Genomic DNA, 19,403 nt, shown 5'->3' on the forward strand with positions numbered 1-19,403 from the left:
TATATAGTCAAATGAGTAGGAAAAAAAAATGTTTGTATGTTTTACACCACAGGAGGTGGTTCTTCAAAAGCTATGCTGATTCTCAATCCTGATAAACGTGTATTCACCCAGCTAACCCATATGGTAGGGGGTTGGGACCACGGTGGATTAAGAGCTGTGTTCAACAAACTCATGTTCAATTAATCCTGAGGTCTCATCTAACATATACAGTGTATAAAATATATATATATATATATATATATATATATATATATATATATATATATACATGTAATATTCATCATGATATTCATATACTCTGACAAAGTGAAGTGGGAGGTGTATTTATAGGCATTTTGAGGTTTGGGAAACTTTGCTCCCTCCAGGTAGGAATGTATATCCCATACGTCACTAGCTCATGGACTCTTGCCACTTACATGAAAAAAATATATATGTATTTCATAGAGAGCTTACTTTAAACTTGATAAAACAGTTTCATTTGAAATAGATTTTAAAAAGCCAGGAAGACCATTGTAAATTTTAAAAATAAAAATCAGACCAGCTTTGGAACTCATTTCTGCGCTAAGTGCCATCCTTTATAGCCATATATTCATCACCAGAGTTAGCAGCAGCCCCTGTCTCTGCCTATTATAAATACCGGTCAGCCAGCGACCTGAACTAAGATGGCCCCTGGCAGTGATATAACAGCACAGTGCATGCACGGCAGGCATCTTTAAAGTTCTGTGAGGCATTCGGCTCCCCCCCCCCACACATGCATATGCACAAGCGCAGTGCTGTTATTTTACTGCCGGCGGCCATCTTAGTTAAGGTTACCAGCACATGGGTGAGCTAGAGGCGCTTTAGATTTTGGTGCCTATCTGGCCCTGTGTACAGGCATAAAACCCTTTATCCAAACTGTTTCGGACTGGAAAAGGTTTTGGTTTCGCAATAGTTTGGATTTTGTAATATTTGCATCTTTAAAATGGGACAGTTGGGAGAATGCATGGAACCAAGTGTAAACAACAATATCTTATGTTATTTTATGCAATATTTTCATGTCAATATACAGCTTATACATGTAACCTAAAGGTAGTTTTATATAATTTAATACATTTGTATACATAGTACCATCAGAGGGTTAGTACAGTACTGTAATCCGAAAGGTAGCATTTTAAAAAGTTTGAATTTGGGAATTTGCACCTGTTTTAGCAAGAGCTTAGTAAGTATGGGTTCCTTCATATTGTGTGACTTGTAGGGGGGGACGTAACATAAAGTGCGCTTGTGCTCTGCCCGTGAAACCCAGAACTGATTATAACTTAAACTTGCCACTGGTTTGTCACGTGTAAAAAGGAACTCTGTACATGGTGTAATAGACTGCTGTATATGGTGTAATAGACAGCGCTTTCAGCTTCCTGCTGTTACAAACTACAAAGATAAAAAAATATAGGCGCCTGATTGCAGTACACTCTTATTGGTTGAGCCCCTATCAGAATATATAACTATCATATATACTGTAACACACTAACCCACCCTAACGTAAGCTGAGCTTAAAAGAAGAAATGCAGAATTACTAATGCAATGTAACATTCGCAGAATGTGGTGGTCTTTGTTTCACAGGCTCTGAGATGCTACTTAAATTTAAAGAAGACAACCAGAAGCTTTACCGCAGGGCTCAGTGGCATCAAGAGAAAAAAGAAAAAATCCAGAGACGGAATCGCAGACTGGGTGATGTGGTGGAAAAGAGGGACCGTGACTTGAAAAGTCATCACGAACAACTGGCCGGTCTGCGCAGATCTCACATTCTGGAGCTAACGTCCATTATCTTTCCTATCGCAGAAGTGAAAAATCTAACAAGGTAACTCTGAACTTGAATGTATACGTGGTTTTTTTTATGTGTCTTGTTCAATCACAAGCATATCTGATGTCACATGTGACTAATTTTCTGACAGTTATTGAAAACGTTACCTTAAATGATATTTTCACTTTCTGGTGTAATTTGCCAGTTGTGATTTTAGGTTTTTTTTAATGTAAGATACAACATAGTTAAAATGTGTTTGATGATTGGTTTTGCTCAGAATAGCTTATAACGGAGTCTGTTTTTTCAATGAGTGCTAGAATTTATTAAATCTGTCACATAGGGATCCTGCAGATGTCTCATTTGAAAACGACAATGCAATGACCTCTAGCACTGTGAGCAAACTAGCCGAAGCCAGAAGAACCACTTACCTGTCAGGAAGATGGGTATGTGATGACCATAATGGAGACACCAGCATTAGTATCGTAGGACCATGGATTACTCTACCCAATAATGGGGATTATTCTGCCTACTACAACTGGGTGGAAGAAAAAAAAACCTCGCAAGGCCCTGGTAAGGAATCTTTTGATTACGATTAAGCTTAAGATTTTATATAATGTCTTATTTTGACTGTGTAAAACTAACAAAGCAGTGATGCACTAGGACACTAGCCAATTTAAGATTTTATATAATGTCTTATTTTGACTGTGTAAAACTAACAAAGCAGTGATGCACTAGGACACTAGCCAAAAGTGCTAAAATACTGGCCTTAGAGCAGTGCCAAAATAGCTAGTATAAAACACAACAGGAAGTTGCACTCTTAAGGGAAGTTGCACAACTTAAGGGAAAGTGAAAACGGAAAAAGCCAGCTCTGGTGAAATGTGTTGGTGTGCCCAGTATCTGCAATAGGTACTTTATGAAAGAGTAGAATAACATTTATAGATACGTGGAGAGCTGTTGACAGTATAAAGTAAACTATTGAGTTCCCTGTTAAGTCCCAGAATTTAAGCAGAGAGACGAGTAACCTTTTTCTATGGGACCAAATTGATACTGAACAGATTGGAGTCATCTATTATACGCCTCTACTAGTCCCCCGGTTGAGCTTTATTTGTGCTGAAAGCAAAGTGGCACGTATACAAGCGGTAGGGAAACTACTAGGGAGTGACATAAGAATCTGTCAATCATTGAATCTGTAACATTTAGATAACCTGACTCCGGGACAGTAGGTGAGTGGAGCGACGGGGACACCACACCAGGCTGGGTAAAAGAGAGAGCATAATAAACTGACGACCAATGAGTAAGTCCCTGTTTACATTTGGGACAGCACAGGACTAGCACACAGACTGATATTTGATTATCTGCATAAACTGTTTGCATTTTAAAGTTTGCATTATGTGCACTTTCTAATGACACCGTGAGTCCACGGATCATCAACAATTACTGTTGGGAATATCACTCCTGGCCAGCAGGAGGAGGCAAAGAGCACCACAGCAAAGCTGATAAGTATCACTTCCCTACCCACAACCCCCAGTCATTCTCTTTGCCTGCGGTGCAATTAGGAGTTGAAGTTTTAGGTGTCTGATAGGAAGTTTTTTTTCAATCAAGTTTTTATTATTTTAAAGCAGAGTAGGTTTGCTCTGATCTTTTCTGGGGTCTAGCTTTAGTCCACGTCAGTCTCTTCAGTAGGACAGTGGTAGCTTTCAAGCATTTGGGAACTTGTGAGGTACAATCCTCACTGGGCTTTCTCAAAACTTTTTGCTGCCCTAGTCAGCCTGAGTAAGCTTACTCAGTTCTTTCTTTTTCCACAGGTCCATGTGAGGAACTGCACCATCTCAAACCAGGTGAGCTGTCCTGCTTGCCGGACAGACTGTCTTTCAGTTAAGTGCCATGTATATTTTTTCTTAGAAAAGAAGAATTTGGCACTTCAGAAGCTAGATGCTGCTTAATTTAACAAGGGGACGTTTGTCATTGACCCTATTGAGGGTTAATCAGTTAGGCAGTTTACAGGCACTGTTTACAGAGATGGGGAATTTTTTTGTGATTTTCTGGGTGGCTCAGTTGTGTCTTTCGCTCTGGTTGAGATCCGGGCAGGACTTAAGTGATATTTTGAGGGCCGTTTTAATTCTTTCAGTACGGCCATACATTGTCTCCTATTACTATTTTTTTGAACGCCGGGACCACTCCAAACAAAAGGGGAGGGTCCTTGTTAGAGGGCTATTAGTTCCGATGGCGCACTTTCAGTTTCACTGTCGGAGCTTGCGAGGTAGTGATGTAGTCGTCGGCTGCTCCGTTTATAGACATATTTTGCTTAGCTGTTGGATACTCGGGTCCGGAGAGTCAGATCGTTTGCTGAGTGGAATCGATCTTAGGCAGCAGGATAGGTAGGCACCTCAGTAAATCTGCTGAGGTGTAGAGGGTTGCTTGGGGCTTATTACAGTAACTTTGTTGCCGTTTCCTTCTGGATTACACATAATTTAAAGGCGCAGTAGTTTTATTTAATGTAAAATAAAGAACATTTTCTTTTTTACTGTTTTGGCATTTTTATTGCAAGGATGGATCAAGAGGCATTGCAAATTGTTGCATGCAAACTCTGTTGCGATTCCCAGGTGGAACCTCGGTACCTTTTTGATCCTCATGCATTGAGAGAACTTTGAGTTACAGAGAGAGTTTTTGATTTATGAGCCACCATTAGCTAAGGCGGATGCCGTTCAGGTGTCTCCTGTACCAGATATGCTGCAGCTTTCTCCTCAAGCGTCCCAATCTTTTCTGTCTACACATGCAGTGCCCTGCGTTTCCTCTCACAATCCGGTAGGATTTTCTTTGCAAGACATTGCTACCTAGCTATCCTCTGCGGTATCTGAGGCATTGTTCGCTTTTTCTATACTTCAGGGAAAACGTAAAAGGAAACTTAAAGAATCAGTGAGGTTTCTGATCAAGTTGTGGCTAGCCAAGGTGCTACTTCTCAAAAGTTGGAGGAAGAAGACACTTCGGTAGTGTCTGAGGGTGAAATCTCAGATTAAGACAGTTTAATTCCTTCTTCTGATGCTGAAGTAGTATCCTTCAGATTTTAGCTAGAACACCTTCACCTGTTACTTAAGGAGGTTTTGGCTACTTTGGACGACTCCGATGCGACTGTCGTAGTCAATCCTAAGAAGTCTAGTAAGCTGAACAAGTACTTTGATGTTCCCTCCGCGGTGGAGTTATTCCCTGTACGAGACCGTGCTACAGATATTGCACAGGAGTGGGAGAGACCTGGAATTCCCTTTTCCCCATCTCCAATTTTCAAGAAAAAGTTACCAATAGCAGACTCCATTAAGTAGTTGTGGCAGACTGTTCCTAAGGTGGAAGGGGCAATCTCCACTTTTGCTAAGAGGACTACTATTCCCATAGAGGAAAGTTGTTCCTTTAAGGATCCAATGGATAAGAAGTTGGGGGCATTGCTAAAGAAAATGTATGTTCACCAGGGTCTCCAATGGCAGCCTGTGATGTGTATTGCCACTGTTATCGGCGCGGCAGCCTTTTGGTTTGATGCCTTGTTTGATTCTATCCAGACAGATACTCCTCTTGAGGAGATCCAGGACAGGATTAAGGCCCTTAAGTTGGCCAATTCCTTTATTTTGGATGCTTCCTTGCAAGTCATTAAGCTGGGAGCAAAAATGTCTGGATTTGCGGTTCTAGCTCACAGAGCTTTATGGTTAAAGTCCTGGTCTGCGGATGTTTCATCTAAGTCCAAGCTCTTGGCGATCCCCTACAAGGGTAAGACCTTGTTTGGTCCTGGCTTGACAGAAATAATGCCAGATATCACAGGAGGTAAGGGATCTTTTCTCCCTCAATATAAAAAGAATAAGCAGAAAGGACGTCAGAGTAATTTTCGTTCCTTTCATAACTTTAGAGGTAAACCCTCCCGTCCCACCTCCAAGCAAAAACAATCCAAGTCTTCCTGGAAGCCTAGTCAGTCTTGGAACAAGGGGAAGCGGTTTAAGAAGCCTGCAGCTGACTCCAAGTCAGCATGAAGGGTCGGCCCCCGATCCGGGAGTGGATTCAGTAGGGGGCAGACTTTCTCAATTTGTTCAAGCCTGGATATGAGATGTTCCGGACCCCTGGGCGGTGGACATTGTATCTCAGGGGTACAAAATAGAATTCAAGACTTTCCCTCCCAGAGGCAGGTTCCTTCTCTCAAGATTATATGTAGACCAGATAGAGAGGTGTTAAATTGTGTCAAGGACCTTTCTGCCCTGGGAGTCATAGTTCCTGTTCCTCTGCAGGAACAGGGTCTGGGATTTTACTCAAATCTGTTCATGGTTCCCAAAAAAGAGGGAACTTTCAGACCAATTTTAGACCTGAAGTGTCTAAACAAGTTCCTCAGAGTAACGTCCTTCAAGGTGGAGACTATATGTTCCATTCTTCCCTTGGTCCAAGAGGGTCAGTTCATGACCACCATAGACCTAAAGGATGCGTACCTTCATGTTCCCATTCACAAGGATCATCCACAAGTTTCTGAAATTCGCCTTCTTGGACAATCCCTTCCATTCGGCCTTGCCACAGCCCCCCAAATTTTCTCAAAGGTTCTGGGGACTCTATTGGCAGTGCTCCGGTCTCGGGGGAATTGCAGTGGCACCGTATCTGGACGACATTCTGGTTCAGGCGCCATCTTTTCAACAAGCAAACTCTCATACGGAGATCTTGTTGCCTTTTCTTCGCTCCCATGGATGGAAGGTTAATCTGGTAAAAAGTTCTGATTCCAGCTACAAGGGTAGTGTTCTTGGGGACCACAATAGACTCCCTATTAATGAAGATATTTTTGACAGAGGTCAGAAAAACAAAGATCTTCGACTCTTGCCTTGTCCTTCAGTCCTCTCCTCTGCCATCAGTGGCTCAATGTATGAATGTAATTGGTCTGATGGTGGCTTCCATGGACATCATTCTGTTCGCTCGGTTCCATCTCAGACCTCTGCAGTTACGAGTGCTCAGGCAATGGAACAGGTACTATGCGGATCTGTATCAGCGAATAGATCTGGATCGGGCGTCGTCAGACTCTTCCATGGTGATTGTCTCAGGAACACCTCTCCCAGGGAACTTGCTTCTGCAGACCCTCCTGGGTGATTGTGACCACGGATGCCAGCCTTCTGGTTTGGGGAGAAGTCTGGCGCTCATTGAAGGCTCAGGGTCTATGGACTCGGGAGGAGTCGGTTCTCCCCATAAACATCTGAGAGCGATCTTCAGTACTCTGCTGGCCTGGCCTCAGCTTTAGCCCGGTTTATCAGGTTCCAGTCAGACACAACATAACATTGGTGGCGTACATCAACCACTAGGGGGGGAACTCTGAGTTCCTTGGCCATGACAGAGGTGGCCCGAATTATTAAGTGGGCGGAGACCCACAACTGCTGTCTGTCTGTCTGACTTTTCATCCCGGGGAGTGGGGACTCCATCAAGGCAGTTTCCACAAGCTGCCTTGATAGATGCTCTGGCATACCTGTTTCCTCCGTTCGCTCTCCTTCCAAGAGTCATCGCTTGTATCAAGCACGAGAGGGCGTCAGTGATTCTCATAGCACCGGTGTGGCCTCGGAGGATCTGGTATGGAGACCTAGTGGAAATGTCATCCTTTCCACCTTGGAGACTTCCTCTGTGGAGAGACATTCTACTTCAGGGTCCCTTCCTTCATCCAAATCTTGTTTCTCTGAAGCTGACTGAAAACCCATGCTTAGATAAAATTAAGCGTTTAATCTCCAAGCAGAGTCGGTCATTGAGACCTTGATCCAGGCTCGTAAACCTGTGACGATAAAGTTTTACCATAAGATATGGCTAAATATTTGTATTGGTGTGAATCCAAAGGCTACTCTTGGAGAAGAGTCAGGATTCCTAGGATTTTGTCCTTTCTCCAGGAGGGTCTGGAGAAGGGTTTGTCAGCTAGTACTCTGAAAGGTCAGATTTTTGTGTTATCTATTTTGTTGTATAAGCGTCTGGCGGATGTGCCAGACGTACAATCTTTTTGTCAGGCCTGTTTTAAACCTGCTACTCCCCCCTGCAGTCTTAACCTTGTTCTTAAGGTTTTAAAGCAGGCTCCGTTTGAGCCTATGCATTCCTTAGATATCCAGATGTTATCTTGGAAAGTTTTCTTCCTTGTTACTATTTCTTCTGCTCAGAGTTTCGGAACTCTCCGCGCTACAGTGTGATTTCCCTTATCTTACCTTTCATTCTGATAAGGTGGTTCTGTGTACTAAGTTTGGTTTCCTGCCTAAAGTTGTTTCGGTCAGGAATATTAATCGGGAAATCATTGTTCCTTCTTGGTGTCCTAACACTTCTTCAAATAAGGAGTGTTTGTTGCACAACCTAGATGATGTGCGTGCGCTGAAATTTTATCTACAAACGACTAAGGACTTTTGTCTGTCTTCTGCTTTATTTGTTTCGCTGGGAAACGCAAGGCTCAGAAAGCTACGGCTACTTCTCTTTCCTTTTGGCTGAAGAGTATTATTCGTTTGTCCTTATAGACTGCTGGACAGCAGTCTCCTGAGAGAATCACAGCTCATTCCACTAGGGCTGTTTCTTCTTCCTGTGCTTTCAAAAATGAAGTTTCTGTGCAACAGATTTGCAAGGCTGCAACTCCGGTCATCTTTGCATACTTTTTCCAAATTCTATAAATTTGATACTTTTGCCTCTGCTGAGGCTTCTTTTGGGAGAAAGGTTCTTCAAGCTGTAGTGCCTTCTGTTTAGGTTACCTGTCTTGTCCCTCCCTTATCTGTATCCTCTAGCTTGTGTATTGGTTCCCAACAGTAATTGTTGATGATCCGTGGACTCATCGTGTCTTTAGAAAGAAAACAAAAATTTATGCTTACCTGATAAATGTATTTCTTTCTTGACACGTTGAGTCTACGGCCCGCCCTGTTGTTCCTTGTTATTTAAACCTCAGGCACCTCTGCACCTTGTGTTTATTTCCTTTCGCTCCTTTCCCTTGGTCGAATGACTGGGAGTTGTGGGTAGGGTAGTGATACTTATCTGCTTTGCTGTGGTGCTCTTTGCCTCCTGCTGGCCAGGAATGATATTCCCAACAGTAATTGTTGATGATCCGTGGACTCACCGTGTCAAGAAAGAAAGAAAAATTGATCAGGTAAGCATACTTTTTTTTTTTTTTACCAAAAGAGGTAGACGTCCCTCCATCGCTATTAGCTATAAGTTAAATATCTCTTTTATGACCTTTTTTATTTGTAATAAATGTTTTCTCTTGTAAAGGTGTATCCAGTCCACGGGTTCATCCATTACTTGTGGGATATTCTCCTTCCCAACAGGAAGCTGCAAGAGGACACCCACAGCAGAGCTGTCTATATATCTCCTCCCCTAACTGCCACCCCCATTCATTCTCTTGCAGCTCTCGACAAGAAAGGAAGTATCAAGAGAGATGTGGTGAATTAGTGTAGTTTTTTACCTTCAATCAAAAGTTTATTTTTAAACGTTACCGGCGTTGTACTGTTTTTACTCTCAGGCAGAAATTGGAAGAAGAATTCTGCCTGGAGGTTTGATGATCTTAGCGGTTTGTAACTAAGGTCCAATGCTGTTCTCACACATAACTGAAGAGTATGGAAAGAAAACTTCAGTTGGGGGGATGGTCTGCAGATTGCCTGCTTTGAGGTATGTTCAGTATATTTTTTTCTAGAGAGATAAGGTCTAGAAAAAACTGACAGTGCCTGGTATATTTGAGGTAAGCCTGATACAGTGATTTAACAGCAACTGGGATCATGCTTGCAAAAAAGGGTAATATACATGTTAATACTCTTATTGTAAAAATGTTTGCATGTTTTAGAAGTAAAAACTTTTTTTTCTCTGAGGGTGAAAAATCTTTATTTTGGGGCCTAATTTTCCATATGGCTTGTTAGATCACTCCTAAAAAAGGCCCCCTGACTTTCAGTACATGGTGGGAGGGGCCTATTTTCGTTTTCAGTCTGAGACATCCAGCTTCCCTGAAGGAGTCCTCTGGCATCTAGGACCACTATAGAGGGTGTTTTTCCTGCAAAAAAATCGTGTTTAAGGGCAGGTAGGGCCACAGCAGAGCTGTTTTTTAACGGTTTTTCAGTTTTTCTAATCCGTTTTGGAGCCTAAGGGGTTAATCATCCTTTTGCAAGTGGGTGCAATGCTGCTTTAGTCCCTTTATACACACTGTAAAAATTTCGTAGAGTTGACTACTTTTTATCACTGTTTTGCAGTTTATGAGGTAGTTTTTTTCTCTTAAAGGCACAGTACCGTTTTTTTATTTAATTGCTTTTTCACATTTATTAAAGTGTTTTCCAAGCTTGCTGGTCTCATTACTAGTCTGTTAAACATGTCTGACATAGAGGAAACTCCTTGTTCATTATGTTTAGAAGCCATTGTGGAACCACCTTTTAGGTCAGTGCATTTGGCACACATTCTTTCTATAAGTTATAAAGACCATATTATGGGTTTTAAGGATTTATCACCAGAGGTTTCTCAGACTGACAAAAGGAAGGTTATGCCATCTAGCTCTCCCCACGTGTCAGAACCTATCTCTCCCGCGCAAGTGACGCCAAGTACATCTGGCGCGTCCAATGCGTTTACCTTACAAGACATGGCGGCAGTTATGAATCGTACCCTCACAGAGGTATTGTCCAAACTGCCATGGTTACAAGGAAAGCGAGACAGCTTTGGGGCTAGAACAAATACAGAGCTTTCTGACGCTTTAGTAGCTATGTCTGATATACCCTCATGATGTACAGAAGCCGAAGCAGGAGAGCTTCTATCTGTGGGTGACATTTCTGATTCAGGGAAGGCGTTACTCCAGTCTGACTCTGAAATGACAGCATTTAAATTTAAGCTTGAACACCTCCGCTTGTTGCTCAAGGTGGTTTTAGCAACTCTGGACGACTGTGACACCATTGTAGTCCCAGAGAAATTGTGTAAAATGGACAAATACTTTGCAGTGCCTATTTACACTGTTTTTCCAATCCCTAAGAGGTTTTCAGGATTTTTTACGAAGGAATGGGATAGACCAGGTGTACCGTTCTCTCCCCCTCCTGCTTTTAAAAAGATGTTTCCCTTAGATGCCGCTACACTGGACTTATGGCAGACGGTCCCTAAGGTGGAGGGAGCAGTATCTACCCTAGCTAAGCGTACAACTATCCCCGTCGAGGACAGTAGTGCTTTCCTAGATCCAATGGATAAAAAAATTAGAGGGTTTCCTTAAAAAAAAAAAAAATCTTTATACAACAAGGTTTTATTCTCCAGCCTCTTGCATGCATTGCCCCAGTCACTGCTGCAGCGGCTTTCTGGTTCGAGTCTCTTGAAGAGGCTCTTCAGGTGGAGACCCCGTTGGATGATATCCTAGACAGGCTTAAAGCTCTTAGGTTAGCCAATTCATTTATTTCTGACGCCGTGTTTCATTTAACTAAGCTAACGGCTAAGAATTCAGGTTTTGCCATTCAGGCACGTAGGGCGCTATGGCTTAAATCCTGGTCAGCTGACGTTACTTCAAAGTCTAAGCTTCTCAACATTCCCTTCAAGGGGCAGACCCTATTCGGGCCTGGACTGAAGGAGATCATTTATGATATAACTGGAGGGAAAGGCCACGCCCTTCCCCAGGATAGGTCCAACAAATTAAGGACCAAACAGACTAATTTTCGTTCCTTTCGGAACTTCAAGAGTGGTGCAGCTTCAACTTCCTCTACTACAAAACAAGAAGGAAATTCTGCCCAGTCCAAGCCAGTCTGGAGACCTAACCAGGCTTGGAGCAAGGGAAAGCAGGCCAAAAAGCCTGCTGCTGCCTCTAAGACAGCATGAAGGAGTAGCCCCCGATCAGGGACCGGATCTAGTTGGGGGCAGACTTTCTCTCTTCGCCCAGGCTTGGGCAAGAGACATCCAGGATCCCTGGGCTCTGGAGATTGTTTCCCAGGGATATCTTCTGGATTTCAAAGCCTCATCTCCAAAAGGGAGATTTCATCTCTCACTATTATCTGCAAACCAGATAAAGAGAGAGGCATTCTTACCTTGTTTTCAAGACCTTCTGGTCATGGGAGTGATCCACCCAGTTCCAAGGGAGGAACAGGGGCAAGGATTCTATTCAAATCTGTTTATAGTTCCCAAAAAGAGGGAACTTTCAGACCTATCTTGGATCTCAAGATCCTAAACAAATTTCTCAGGGTCCCATCCTTCAAGATGGAGACTATTCGAACCATCCTACCTATGATCCAGGAGGGTCAATATATGACTACCGTGGATTTAAAGGATGCTTATCTCCACATTCCGATACACAGAGATCATCATCGGTTTCTCAGGTTTGCCTTCCTAGACGGGCATTACCAGTTTGTGGCTCTTCCCTTCGTGTTAGCCACGGCACCAAGAATCTTTACGAAGGTTCTAGGGTCCCTACTGGCGGTTCTAAGGCCACGGGGCATAGCGGTGGCCCCTTACCTAGACGACATTCTGATACAGGCGTCGACTTTTTCAAATCGCCTGGTCCCATACGGACAATGTTCTGGCCTTTCTGAGGTCTCACGGGTGGAAGTTGAATGAAGAAAAGAGTTCTCTCTCCCCTCTCACAAGAATTTCTTTCCTAGGAACTCTGATAGATTCAGTAGAAATGAAGATTTTTCTGACAGAGGTCAGGTTGTCAAAGCTTCTAACTTCCTGCCGTGCTCTTTATTCCATTTCTCAGCCATCAGTGGCTCAGTGTATGGAAGTAATCGGCTTAATGGAAGCGGCAATGGACATAGTTCCGTTTGCCCGCCTACATCTCAGTCCACTGCAACTTTGCATGCTCAATCAGTGGAATGGGGATTACACAGATTTGTCCCCTCTGCTAAATCTGGATCAAGAGACCAGAGATTCTCTTCTCTGGTGGCTATCTCGGGTCCATCTGTCCAGGGGAATGAGCTTCCGCAGGCCAGAATGGACTATGACGACAGATGCCAGCCTTCTGGGCTGGGGCGCAGTCTGGAACTCCCTGAAGGCTCAGGGTTCGTGGACTCAGGAGGAAGCCCTCCTTCCGATAAACATTCTGGAACTAAGAGCAATATTCAATGCTCTTTAGGCTTGGCCTCAGCTAGCTGCGGTCAGGTTCATCAGATTTCAGTCGGACAACATCACGGCTGTAGCCTATATCAACCATCAGGGGGGTACAAAGAGCCCCCTGGCGATGTTGGAGGTTTCAAAGATAATTCTATGGGCAGAGGTTCACTCTTGCCATCTCTCAGCTATCCATATCCCAGGAGTAGAGAACTGGGAGGCGGATTTTCTAAGTCGGCAGACTTTTCATCCGAGGGAGTGGGAACTCCATCCGGAGGTTATTGCCCAGTTGATTCAACTATGGGGCAAACCAGAACTGGATCTCATGTCGTCTCGTCAGAACGCCAAGCTTCCTTGTTACGGGTCCAGGTCCAGGGAACTCAAGGCAGCGCTGATAGATGCTCTAGCAGCGCCCTGGTCCTTCAGCCTGGCTTATGTGTTTCCACCGTTTCCTCTGCTCCCTCGTCTGATTGCCAAGATCAAGCAGGAGAGAGCTTCGATGATTTTGATAGCTCCTGCGTGGCCACGCAGGACTTGGTATGCAGATCTGGTGGACATGTCATCCTTTCCACCATGGACTCTGCCGCTGAGACAGGACCTTCTACTTCAAGGTCCTTTCAAACATCCAAATCTAATTTCTCTGCGGCTGACTGCGTGGTTTTTCCGAGTCGGTCATTTATACCTTAATTCAGACTCGAAAGCCTGTCACCAGGAAAATCTATAATAAGATATGGTGTAAATATCTTCATTGGTGTGAATCCAAGGGTTACTCATGGAGTAAAGTCAGGATTCCTAGAATATTATCCTTTCTCCAGGAGGAATTGGAGAAAGGATTGTCTGCTAGTTCCTTAAAGGGACAGATCTCTGCTCTGTCTATTCTTTTACACAAACGTCTGGCTGAGGTTCTAGACGTTCAGACGTTTTGTAAGGCTTTAGTTAGAATTAAGCCTGTGTTTAAACCTGTTGCTCAGCCATGGAGTTTATATTTAGTTCTTAAGGTTCTTCAAGGGGTTCCGTTTGAACCTCTGCATTCTATAGATATTAAACTTTTATCTTGGAAAGTTCTGTTTCTAGTAGCTATCTCCTCGGCTCGAAGAGTTTCGGAGTTATCTGCTTTACAGTGTGATTCCCCTTATCTGGTTTTCCATGCAGATAAGGTAGTTTTGCGTACCAAACCTGGGTTTCTTCCTAAGGTAGTATCTAATAAGAACATCAATCAGGAGATTGTTGTTCCTTCATTATGTCCTAATCCTTCCTCAAAGAAGGAACGTCTTTTACACAATCTTGATGTGGTTCGTGCTTTAAAGTTTTATTTACAAGCTACGAAGGATTTTTGTCAAACATCTGATTTGTTTGTTGTCTACTCTGGACAGAGGAGAGGCCAAAAGGCTTCGACAACTTCTCTATCTTTTTGGCTAAGAAGTATAATACGCTTAGCTTATGAGACTGCTGGCCAGCAGCCTCCTGAAAGAATTACAGCTCATTCCACTAGAGCGGTAGCTTCCACATGGGCTTTTAAAAATGAGGCCTCTGTTGAACAGATTTGTAAGGCGGCGACTTAGTCTACGCTTCATACTTTTTCTAAATTCTACAAATTCGATAGTTTTGCTTCTTCAGAGGCTATTTTTGGGAGAAAGGTCTTACAGGCAGTGGTGCCTTCCGTTTAAGGGCGTGCCTTGTCCCTCACTTCATCCGTGTCCTAAAGCTTTGGTATTGGTATCCCACAAGTAATGGATGAACCCGTGGACTGGATACACCTTTACAAGAGAAAACAAAATGTATGCTTACCTGATAAATTTATTTCTCTTGTGGTGTATCCAGTCCACGGCCCGCCCTGTCATTTTTAGGCAGATGTTTTTTATTTTTAACTACAGTCACCACTGCACCCTATAGTTTCTCCTTTTTTCTTGCTTGTCTTCGGTCGAATGACTGGAGGTGGGGGTTAGGGGAGGAGCTATATAGACAGCTCTGCTGTGGGTGTCCTCTTTCAGCTTCCTGTTGGGAAGGAGAATATCTCACAAGTAATGGATGAACCCGTGGACTGGATACACCACAAGAGAAATAAATTTATCAGGTAAGCATAAATTTTGTTTTTAGACATTTTATATGTGCTTGCATATTCCATGTAGGAATTTAGTGTTGATTAAAATTCAACTCTCTAATTTCGTTTTCACTTTCCTTTTAAAGAGGGAGTCTAGTCAAAATTAAACTTTCATGATTCAGATAGAGCAGCAATTTTAAACAACTTTCTAATAATTTACTCCTATTAATTATTTTTTTCTTGGTATCTTTATTTGAAAAAGCAATAATGCAAGCTTAGGAGCCGGCTCATTTTTTGTTCAGCACCTGGGTAGCCACCAATCTACAAGCGCTATCCAGGTGCTGAACCAAAAATGGGCCGACTTGTAAGCTTGCATTATTGCTTTTTCAAATAAAGATACCACGAGTACGAAAAAAATAAATTGATAAAAGGAGTAAATTGGAAAGTTGCTTAAAATTGCATGCTCTATCTGAATCATGAAAGTTTAATTTTGAGTAGACTATCCCTTTTAAGCTGCTAACGCCTAGAGTGCAACTTCCTGTTGTGTAGCATAACTATTCTCTTATTCTGATGAAGTGCGTATTCTGTACCACATGAACAGAACGTGGCATGCTGGCTGTGCATTCGTTATCACACGAACAGAAGGTGTCATGTCGGCTTTCCATTCGTCATCACATCAACGTAAGGTGCAGTGCTGGCTGCGCATTCTTTATCACTCAAGTGTAAGGTGCCATGCCTGCTGCACATTCTTTGTAAGGTCTTCTCATTGTTGGCCACCGCTTACATTTACTATTTAGTTTATGTACGTTAGGCATGGGTGAAATTTAGGAATTTGCTAAACGAACGCCAAATATTGCAGCAGGAAGTGGAATTGACTACATTTGGCACCAGATATATCTATGTGAGACACAGATCTGTATATTGAATTTTAGCCCATGCCTTTTGTCCATATATTTTATTTTATTTTTTTTTTTTTTTTTTTATAATATTTTTATTGAGAAAGGAAATCCATGAGGGGTACAGAAAAAAAAAGCAAAGGGGAAGGACATTGGGGTGTATTTACATCTCAAATTCACATATTTAGAAGTTATAGAAATACATTTTACCTTCGAAGAAAGAGAGAAAAAACAAAACAAAAAAAGAAAAGGAAAAAAAAAATAAAAAATTTCCTTCTATGTTATATACAGCCCTTTAACCAAGGGCTTACTCACAAAAACTAAGTAAAGTCTCAGTCCTTCAAATCCCCTATCCTTCTTAACAACACCAAAACAATTAATTCCTCCCTGCAAGAACAACCTTTTATTATATGGTATGTAAACAGCAAAACAAGATGGGGGGAAAGAGAAAAAGAGAAAAAAAAAAAAAAAAAAAAAAAAAAAGGGGGATATAAGTATAATATAATATAGTATCCTCAGTCTTCTCCTATACCCAGCTCAGTATACCAAGGGTAGCTCATTTCTAAGTATGGCATTCATTACGTACTCTGTAGATCTAAGTGGATAGATAATTTTCTTTTGCATATCCAATGACTGTGAATATATCAATATCTCCCATTTCTTAAAGAATCTCTCAACTTCGTTACTTTTGTCTGGTTCTAATAAGCATTGCTCTATAGTCATTTGTTTCATGATCTGATTATTTACTTCAGATATAGCAGGCACTTTTTTCGAGATCCATGTTTTCAATAATAAGAACCTGGCCACCCCAATAGCTAATTCAATAAATTCCTTATTATTGATCTTTTCTTTTATATCTGGAGGGAATAGAAAAAATACTAAAGCTCGATGGATCTTAAACTCTTTTTTTAATATTCTTGATAGCCAAAAACTCATTTTATTCCAATATTGTCTAATTAATGTGCATTCCCAAAAGTAATGCACAATATCAGCCCCCCTGCTACCGCATTTAACACATTTATCTTGCGTTTTGCTATTCCATCTTGCCATGGCAGAAGGGGTAAGATATATTTGATTTATAATATTATTATTTACTTCTCTAAAGTTAGTAGAAATAAAGATCTTATTAGATCTCATGATACTATTTTGTATATATTCTTCATTACAGACTGTTAAGCCCTTCAAATGCCATTTCTTAACAATCAGTTGGAGATTTGAATTACCCTCCTGTCTTAATGATTCCCTGTACCATTTTTTTATTGAGAAATTCCCACCCTTACATAGATCCAAAAGATGAGTAAGTGGCGGCCAGCCCCATTCATTATTTTGATTCTGTAGTAATTTGTTAACAAGATCTCTTAATTGTAAATAAGCAAAAAAGTCTTTGCTAGGGAGGTCAAATTCACCTCTTAGCTCTTCAAATGTTTTAATCTGTGCTATAACTGAAGTAAAAATAATTATTTGACTGATATTAATTAAGCCCTTTCTTTTCCATCTATGGAATACTGCGGATTTTAAGGCTTCTGGAAACGGAGGGTAACCAGTTATTGTTAAAAACTTAGATACTGCAAAATTGACTCTTAATTTCTTGCAGAATTGTTGCCAAGCTTTTATAATGCTGAGATATGAAAACAGACGTTTGATTTTCTGAGGGATATCTTTAACTTGTGTGTGTAATAACGCTTTAGTTGTATAAGGTTTTACAATCTCTTCTTCTAATAATTTATCTGTGAAATATTCTTTATCTATCAGCCATTCAGCTGCTATTTTAACCAGGCATGCTAAGTTGTAATTCCTAATATCTGGTAATGCATAGCCCCCATATTCTTTGGAATATGATAGTGTTTTTAGAGAGATTTTTCTCCTTCCATTTCCCCACAGAAATTCTGTTATATTTTTATTAAACAGTGAGATATCGGCCTTCTTTAGAAGGAGGGGTAAATTCTGAAGTTTATAAAGGATCTTAGGTACAATAATCATTTTAATTAAACCAATCTTTCCAGATAGAGATAGTGGTAAATGTTTCCAGGCATTTAGCTGGAGATATATTTTCTGTAGAGTTGGAGTTAAATTTGAGTCATACCAACATTTTGGATTCTTATTAAGAATGATACCAAGATACAAGATTTGATCCACAACTTTAAATGGACTTTTATACGAATCCTTATAATTACTGAGCCATAAGAGTTCCGATTTATTAACATTTATTTTATAACCTGAGAAGGAGCTATATAGTTCTATCATTTCCATTAATTTTGGGATATTATACTTACTATTTCTTAAGAAGATCAGTATATCGTCCGCATATAATAAAATCTTTTCTTCTATATTTTTACATAAGACCCCTTGCAGCACCTGGCGGATTTTGATCGCTAGCGGCTCAATTGACAAATTAAATAAAAAGGGGGAAAGGGGGCAACCTTGTCTGGTACCTCTTTCCAATATTATTTCTGTAGAGACTAGCCCATTCACCGAGATTGTAGAAGCCGGATTGTTGTAAATGATTTTAATGAAATTTACGAATGGCCCTGAGAAACCAAATCTAAATAAAGAAGTAAAAAGATGATCCCCACTGAACTGCATCAAAAGCTTTTTCAGCGTCTAGAGCTATTATAGCTGCGTCCTGGTTTAATTTATGAAGTTTCTCAGGTTGGTACGATAATTCTTTAAAGTATTCAATAATGAGACATGCCTTTCGAATATTAACTACAGAACTTCTACCATTCATGAAGCCCACCTGGTTAGGATGTATAATATTACCCATGATATTTTTTAATCTATCTGCTACTATAGTGGCCAGAATCTTATAATCCACATTAAGTAGAGAGATGGGCCTGTATGAGTCTACCCTTTCAGGGTCCCTTCCCTTCTTGAAGATCATAATTGTAACAGCCCTAGTAAAGTTCTTTGACATTTCTCCATTCTCAACATAATAATAGTTAAATAATCTAGTCAAGTGTGGTGTGATTTCTTTATTTAATATTTTATAAAATTCAGCTGGCAGCTGATCTGGACCCGGGGCTTTGTTTAATTTAGATTTATATATTGTACCCTCTACTTCCTCCTCTGAAATTGGTGAATTAATTTTTTCCATTTCTTCTGCTGACAATTTAGGGGTTACAATAGTTTCCCAGAACAAATCCTTATTGACCATATCTATCTCCCGTGCACTGTAGAATTTCTGAAATGTATGATGGAAAGTCTCATTAATCTCTGTGGGATCATGTAGAAGTTTATCCTCTACTCTTAATGCAGATATTATACTACTTTTCTTCTCAGATTTCACTAATCTAGCCAGATAACTACCTGTCTTATTCCCAAACTTCATATGTTTTGCCTTTTTTTTTAGATCCTCTCTTGTAGCTTCGCCTAGATAGAAGAGATCTCTCTCCTGTTTCGCCTGGGTATATTTTAACCAGTTATTCTTTGAGCCGCATTGAAGATATCTATTATACATATTAGTTAATTGGTTAGTAAGTTGCTTTTCTCTTTCTCTTCTTTTTTTCTTAAATCTAGACATAAAACTTACAATTTCACCCCTTAATACAGCTTTTGCTGTTTCCCATAGCGTTTCTACTCTGTCGTCATATTCTCTATTTAGGTTTAGAAAGATATGCCATTTTTCTTTTAACATAGCTATAAAGGATGCATTTTTTAGCATGTATTTGGGGAAATAGAAAGAGTT

At 41.0% G+C, this 19,403-nt stretch overlaps 1 protein-coding gene across 1 annotated transcript in view; it reads left to right on the forward strand.

Moving 5' to 3' along the window:
- ATG14 (autophagy related 14) overlaps positions 1–19,403 on the forward strand; it is a 151,292-nt gene that overhangs the window by 27,533 nt on the left and 104,356 nt on the right. Inside the window, 2 exon segments of the mRNA XM_053697335.1 lie at positions 1,597–1,834; positions 2,118–2,347. Of these exon segments, the coding sequence (XP_053553310.1) occupies positions 1,597–1,834; positions 2,118–2,347 (468 nt within the window).

Source organism: Bombina bombina, chromosome 1 (assembly GCF_027579735.1).
Source record: "Bombina bombina isolate aBomBom1 chromosome 1, aBomBom1.pri, whole genome shotgun sequence".
Classification (NCBI taxonomy): Eukaryota; Metazoa; Chordata; class Amphibia; order Anura; family Bombinatoridae; genus Bombina; species Bombina bombina.